Here is a 7,357-nt window from a genome sequence, read left to right as displayed (position 1 = left end):
ACAATGTTTTTCTAGTCTGTTTGAAGTATCGTCAAGACGAACGGGGCTCGCTGCTCTGACGCTAGGAGCACAGCCCACATACGATTAACCAATTTTATGTGGTTTAAAAGAAACCGGTCTGTGCAACATCCGTGGATGATAACCGTTACAAATTCGACTCATTCTGATAGAGTGTGAATAGGAACGATCAGCAAGGTCGCTTCTTTGCCCGAGATCAAAGCCCCGGGCAGGTAGAAAACCGACGCATGCAAGTAGTACATTCGTTACATGATATTATTATCCCCCAATAATCGACGTATGCCTACGTGTTTCATCCTCGCTATGTGCTCCATCGTCAAGCTATTAGATAAAGTGAAATTAATTCAAAACAACACCGAAACATAACTTTTTTTATTTAATATGGGTCAATAGGAGTATTAATGTATAATCAACCGACGCTTTATTTCAATCAATATAAATGCATGTTGTATTACACTTCAAATGTGATTTATTAAAGTTAACATTCTTATTACGGTGTGTAAAGCTGAATGGCCTGTTACACCTCCTTGGTTAAAATGTCTTTCCCAAGTCTCCGTTGCAACCAAGACTAAATAAGCGAACAACTAACAATATCCCAGTCTGAATTAGACAATCTCAACGCTCAATTTGCCCCTGCATACAATATTCATTTATGTGCGTTCGTGAGCATCTATCTACACTTGTAATAATTTCCATGTAACCTATTAAAAAAAAAAATAATAATAGTGATAATGATAATAAAAGTAATAATAAACACAATGTTATTTATAACCCGTAGCGTTTTATGTTCTGAAGCCGTGGTGTTAAGAAGCTACTCATACTTTATTCTCATTTAATTATCAAATGCTTCTACGGCATGGTAAATGAATTAACATATTATGCTGGAGAGTCATAGTAATTTTATCTATAGTATTTATGTTTACCACATTTACATAGCGCCCTTTTCAAACTCGAGATGTGCGTTCAAAGGCGCTTGACATTTTGTCCCTGATCACTGGGTCTTAAGTCGTCCGTTTACATCTTGGCGCAGTATGCAGCCACGGCACATTGGCTTATTTCCCTCACAGGTACCCATTTATACACCTGGGTGGAGAGGAGCATATGTGGGATAAATTTCTTACTCAAGGAAGTTCCAGTAGCCAGACCGGGATTCGAACCCGGGACCTCTCGATCCCTAAGCCAGCGCCCTACCATTAGACCACTGTTCCCAAAATATAAAATATAATACATTTATTGCGCAAAGTTTTCCCTATTTTGTTGTAATAATGTAGGCGTTTGCTGTACATACAGAGCAAATAATTGTATTTGTTGTATTCACGTTAAGGAAGTTTTTCTTGATCACTCAAAAAGATAAACCCCATGTTTTGATTTTTTTAACGAATGAAAATCTACATTAAAAGTGTTCTTATTGTACTAGGTTTTCTGATAAATAGAAGAATTACCTTAAATAATTGCAATACAAGGTCATGCAACACATGTCAACATGATATTTTAAAATAAAGTAAATGTTATTGTTCAAATTGATATTTTTGATATGGTATTAAAGCACATGACCTTGGCATAAAACACAATTAAACGTGCGATTATTAGCTTCTTGCAGGTGTGAGAGTTGTTTGTACACCTCACTCTCTAATTGTGTATTAATTTCATTTTAAGTAATCCGTATTGATCAAACAATTCAGGGAAAGCTTCCATGTCTAATAGAAGCGTCGACATGGATAATCGATCATCTTCGTCTTTAATTGCTTCAATCAAAATCCGTATTATCTTCGAATCAACAGCATGTAGTTCTTCTGTTACTTTTGCTTCAGCCATTATGAACCTAACCAGGGGTACTTGAAACCTCTCATAACCCAGTTGCCCTAGGCATATCAATATTCTTCGTATTCGTATGTAGTTGGGAAACGTGCTTAAATAAATAAAACAATACAAGTCAATAACCATTTAGCCATTTTTCCAAATGTAGAAGTGTAAAATAAAAGAACCATGCATAGTCGTATTGTTTGGTTTATGTTTATTCATATTTATAAAGAGTTCTAATAATACACATGTGACTTGTACAGATCGTTAATATACATATCTTTTAGCGTGATTCTTGGGTTGTTTGATAAGCAACGCGCTACAGCAGTTGACACGGTTAACATTTCCTTTTAGAAACAAATATCAATACAAATAACGTAGCATAAAATATTAGCATACCGATTTAAATAAGCATATCTATTTTCCCAGTTCTTTGTACATCGACGTACTTTCCCACTTGTTACATCTACAAGTTCCATTCCGTAGAAATCCAGCATCATTTCATACGAACGTAGAACTTTTCCAACGACAATAGGATCTCTTTGCATTTCCTGCCAATCAAATAACAATAATGTGTGTTCATTGTATATTTAGATTGTAAAAAAACTATCAGGAGAAACAGCGGGACGATACGAACAAAGTTAAAAATAGAAATAGTTAAGTATTACGTTTACAAATGCATTTTTTGTAGTTAAGAAAAATACAAAGACACATTTAATAAGTTAATTACATTTGTGAACAAATTGCTGAGTTATTATTCATCTTAAATTAATATATACAGTTTATTATTACACATTTACGATTTCTTTTGTTTAACGAAGCAGTTGTTGTCAAAAAATCAGTGTCGTACAAAACGCAACCAAACACCTCTACACTCACGTCAGCTTCATGAGCATATAGTTCCTGTGCGCAGTTATTTAAACCTGAAGAGGCGGGAATTGGAAACAACCTGTCGAAGCAATTAAACAAAAAACATTCTTAATTAACAAATTGCGGAAATGCATTTTTCATTTCCATATTAATCAATACACATATTCCAACAAAGCGAGTCTATGTCTTTTTCTTGCATAAAGTCAAAAAGTGGGTATTTGTGGCTTAAAACGTTATAATTATTGCTACGTGTATATACATTACAAACCATGAGCTTCAGTCAGGATACAGGTTTGGTAGTCGGGTCCTTGCACAACATAACAACGTCATACATAGCATCCAATACAAATCTAAGAATGCATCAGGCTTTAATAACACAATAACAACGAATAAACAAGCCTTTACTAAACACTTTAATTAAGCTTGAATTGGTATATTATCCCCACCAACGTTTTATATGGTTTTAGAACGATCTTCGCATCTTAACAGAATTTATGTGCCTTTTTGTAATGCATCAATTACATAATAAGTGTTACATACACTATATTCTGATAATGGGCTTTAAAATGACAGATTTATTGCCGCTTGATTTTTGAAATTATTATTGAGATAATTCATGATTTAAATCAATGCAATACATTCATCTTTGCCAGAATTTAGATGGGCGCTCAGAGCTAAAAAGATAAGTGTTCCTACGTTGCTTCATGTCGGAATTGTGAAGGTCGTCATTGAATTGACACTCTAGTCAATGAAGTTTACCACTGAATGTAGAAGTATCCTGTTTCCAGTTTTTTGTAATCTCCTCTCCACGCAAGCATGTCTTCAACATAACTTCCTAAAAGTTAACAAAATAATGCTTATACGCTCATTAACATGTTACTAAATGCAAACCAACGTCAGTAATTGTTTATAGAACTTAAACTTACCGTACGCTGAAACTCATTCTGTTTAAGCTATTTATGAAATATTATGTTACAACAACGTCAAACGATTTTATATCGTTGGTAAGTTCATGATAAATAAAAAAAGTTAAACAATAATTAGTTTTTTCTTGAAAACGACAAAATGCATATATTTTTAATTATCACCCCAAATCACGTTACTATGAATGTTTTCGACATATGCATATTCATTTTATTTGTTTTCATATGTCGGCAACATAATATGTTTATGTTTTATGTTATTCCAATGTTAGTGCTATTTATATACAGTGAAATTGATGTAACATATATTTTAAACGTAAGAAATATTCAATAGAAGTTCTTGTAAGACACTAAAAAACCAACCAGGCGTTAACTCTCTTTCAAAAATGTGTTTGTTATTGAAAAGAAACTCCGAATCTTTACCTGGAAATGGCTTGGAGGCACTCTCATTTCTGTAGAATTTGAGATTATCTTCCCAAAGATAATCGTCTTTCTAAAATGGGTAACGACATGGTGTATACCAGTGTGTCATTTTGCAATGTGTAAACATATTGAATACAACACATATGTCAATAGTATTGTTTGATATTGGATAATAATATAATATCTTAGCCATAAAAAGTTTATATCAGTTTAATAATTTCTATGATTTTAATCATATGCCTTACTATTAATATACATATCTAAATATTAATAGTATATTAACACAATAGTCAATGTAATCCATGTAACATTAATGTACGCTTAAAACACTTATATTTGTGTCATACAATTGTTAAATCATATCTTTCCATGGCGGCTTCGCTCGGGTAGAATTCTATATATGCTACGAAATCACATGCTTCATCCTGCAATAAAGGTATCATATTAATGGCGTAAAATCAATTATGTCAGGCATTTAAGTGTCACTCATTGTCTAAGAAAGAGATGTTACTTGGACACTGTTTTTTTCTCTAATTTGACTACAATTAAATAGCAATGACGTCTCGTTTACCTAGTATATTCCCTTAACAAGCTTTAGTGTGGGACTGGCATGGAGAAAGCAAGTTTGAAGTTTAATAAATAGGGTGTGGTCCAAGTATTTCGAATAACAGCGACTTTCCAAACACTAAAAATAATAAAGGATTTGTTTGAAAAAAAAAACAACAGGAAAATGCGGGTTTTGCTTCTAATTCGCCCAACCCATTGGTGCCTCATATTTACAATGAAACAAGACATTGTCCTCGCAAAACTGTTGACATCGTGTTCGAACCAAAGCCAGGCAAAATAATGTTTGCCGGGATTTGTAATTATTCCTACCCTCCTTCTCATCTTATATCTGATTCAAGTAGGATCGTTGTCATTAAGTGCATTTATAAAGATAAACCAGCATATCATAGTATTGTTATTATTGTTAAAACTTTAAAAAACGTGTGTGTAGTGTAAATTAATGACTAGTATATGAATGAAATAACATAGTGAGTACGTCGTAAAAGACATGCAAATAAAACAAATAAAATAGCAGTAGAGCAATGTTCAATATGATGTCGAAATAATAAATGTCTTCATCATTGTTTTAAAATAGTTATACATGCTTAAAATTGAACATTTAAATGAGAATGAGGAACTGATTTTCAAACATTTTTGTAATAAAATGTATATTAATAGCAGGACGTTTTCTAAGAATGTGCATGATAACAATAAACCAATGTTTATCTGTGATTTTGGTTAGAACTTACTACAGACGAATCTTCTGCAAACTCATCGCTACCGTCCACCTTGTCCTGTACCCATCCAATCTCTTTTGCGATATTGATTAACAATTGTGCTAGCTTATCATTCGGGCAAAATGAGTATTGTATCATATGGTTGGCTTCACGTATTTGTTGTATCCTCGCAGATATTTCTTTTTTATCCCGCTTAAGGCGAACCGCCTCAATATAGAGACTACGATTATGCTTAAGTTGCACTTGTGTTTCTATTAGTTGTTTTCGCTTATTAACTGTTAGCATCTCCTTATCACATGTTTCTTTGATTTTCACTAGTCTTTCACGTGTTTGTTTATGCCTTTGAACGCAATCAATATACACATTTTCCTTGAGATCATTTATTCGTTCAATCAGATCAGAGCAAAATTCATCTAAATCTTTGAGAGAGGTTGACATGCAGTGATCGTTTAGTTGAATATTTTCTTTAACTGCTTGTTCATGATCCTGTATCTTAGTTCCGAATTCACTTATAGTTGTCAGCGTTTTATCTAGAAGTTTTTCATCAATTGTAACATCAAACAAGTCAATACATTCCTCAATGCAATATTTATGTCTCGTACGCAAGCATCTTCCGCAAATCGTGGCGTCATGCTTGACGCAATACAGTGTTTGGTTTTCAGTTTCATGATGCGGGCACTTCTGCAAATGAATATCATAGTTACATCCTGAATCATCATTTTCTGAAGTATTTGAATTATACTCTTTTGTTGAATCTACGATTGTACGCTTTTGTGTATCGTCCAGTTCCACCGTCACGTGATTCGCAAATACCGGAAGTTTGTTATGGTTAATTAAACAGTTTTTGCCTAAAACACAGTCGCAATTTTTACAAAAACTTACTGGCACTTCGTGTGAACAAAACATGCATGCGTTTGGTATTGCCTTTGACATCTTTATCTGCGTATCTAAAACAAACATGTCAAATAAATACCAACAGAACGCAAACATTTATAGATAAAAGCGGGTCCCCACTTTGAAAATTGTCTGTATTAAGCAATTTAGGTTTAAACCGATATGTTTAAACGTAAGAGCAAAACACTTATGATAATAGCATTATCAATAAAAAGTATCTAGCAATAAAGATACTCATTCATATGTGCAACTATTATTAAGTAACTGTTTTGCAATGTGTGCGGTATGTTGGAATAAGATATAAAACTAACACACCTATGCTTTATAATTCAATAAGATTTTAAGACATACCCCATGCAATTCAATTTTAATATGATCGCTATGCGATGTTAAGATAAATCGAATTGATATATCGGCCGACTTTATAGCTTTATGGAATATATGTATCAAACAACCCAATAGATAACATATTGGTCTACCAACAATTTCGAACAAATGTGACAAAGACAACTGAAACTAGCATAATCTACCACTACACCCGCACTGACACTTTATTCATGCTTCCGCATTAAACCATGTTTACATGTATGATCATCCATATTTAAAACGTATGCTTAATATTGTTAACTACATCTGACTGTTCTAATGTGGGGTTAAATCCATCACAATAAAGTCAATTTTAGTTTAAATGTAAACGTCAACTTACAATTTATACAATGGTATTAACTAAGTCCCTGAAATATTTCAAGTAAAGTGTTAAACCTCATCTTCGGTTTTGCTACTTTTGTTTAACACATCCGGAAGCTTACTTTTCATACTTAACTTTAATCACATGCATGCATACGCTGTATTGTAATGTAGGGTTAACACAGTGTTTATCGCAGTGCTATCATATCGGTTATTTTAAGCTTGTTATTAATTCAATTTTGGTTTAAACTTGTAACCTGCTGTAAACGATTTTTTTAACGATATCTTTGTGTATCTAAATTGTTTAAGCTAACTGTTCAACGTACACATAGCAATTATCATATTTAGGCCAAAACCATCGATTGAAATATTTATTTAGTAATCCGCGTTACATCGTATAGCGGAGTACTTTTGTCCTGACGGAATGAGAAAAAAATCCTGTTTGGCAAGTTTGTTTGT

The 7,357-nt window shown here is 33.1% G+C and overlaps 1 protein-coding gene across 6 annotated transcripts; it reads right to left on the bottom strand.

Annotated features, from left to right (window-relative positions):
- Positions 1-7,043, bottom strand: LOC127858013 (opioid growth factor receptor-like). Of its 6 annotated transcripts, none has more exons than XR_008038721.1 (9): positions 6,918-7,043; positions 5,330-6,264; positions 4,382-4,459; positions 4,035-4,104; positions 3,448-3,523; positions 2,698-2,767; positions 2,218-2,369; positions 513-1,927; positions 1-339 (listed from the first exon to the last, which is right to left on the bottom strand). XR_008038721.1 is itself a non-coding variant. In XM_052394851.1 (8 exons), exons 2-8 carry the CDS (start codon positions 6,248-6,250, stop codon positions 1,648-1,650), a joined length of 1,647 nt encoding a protein of 548 aa, XP_052250811.1. In that variant the 5' UTR covers positions 6,251-6,264; positions 6,918-7,043; the 3' UTR covers positions 376-1,647. The 6 variants fall into 6 exon arrangements, 2 of the variants coding, with proteins under 2 accessions (XP_052250811.1, XP_052250813.1); XR_008038722.1 differs by lacking the exon at positions 1-339 and having other exon boundaries at positions 376-719; positions 942-1,927; XR_008038724.1 differs by lacking the exon at positions 1-339 and having other exon boundaries at positions 376-1,927; positions 2,957-3,523.
- Between the last annotated feature and the right edge of the window lie 314 nt (positions 7,044-7,357).

This window comes from Dreissena polymorpha, chromosome 14 (genome assembly GCF_020536995.1).
Source record: "Dreissena polymorpha isolate Duluth1 chromosome 14, UMN_Dpol_1.0, whole genome shotgun sequence".
In the NCBI taxonomy this organism is placed as follows: Eukaryota; Metazoa; Mollusca; class Bivalvia; order Myida; family Dreissenidae; genus Dreissena; species Dreissena polymorpha.
The sequence above is the reverse complement of the archived record's forward strand: the minus strand, read 5'-3'. Positions and strand labels throughout refer to the sequence as shown.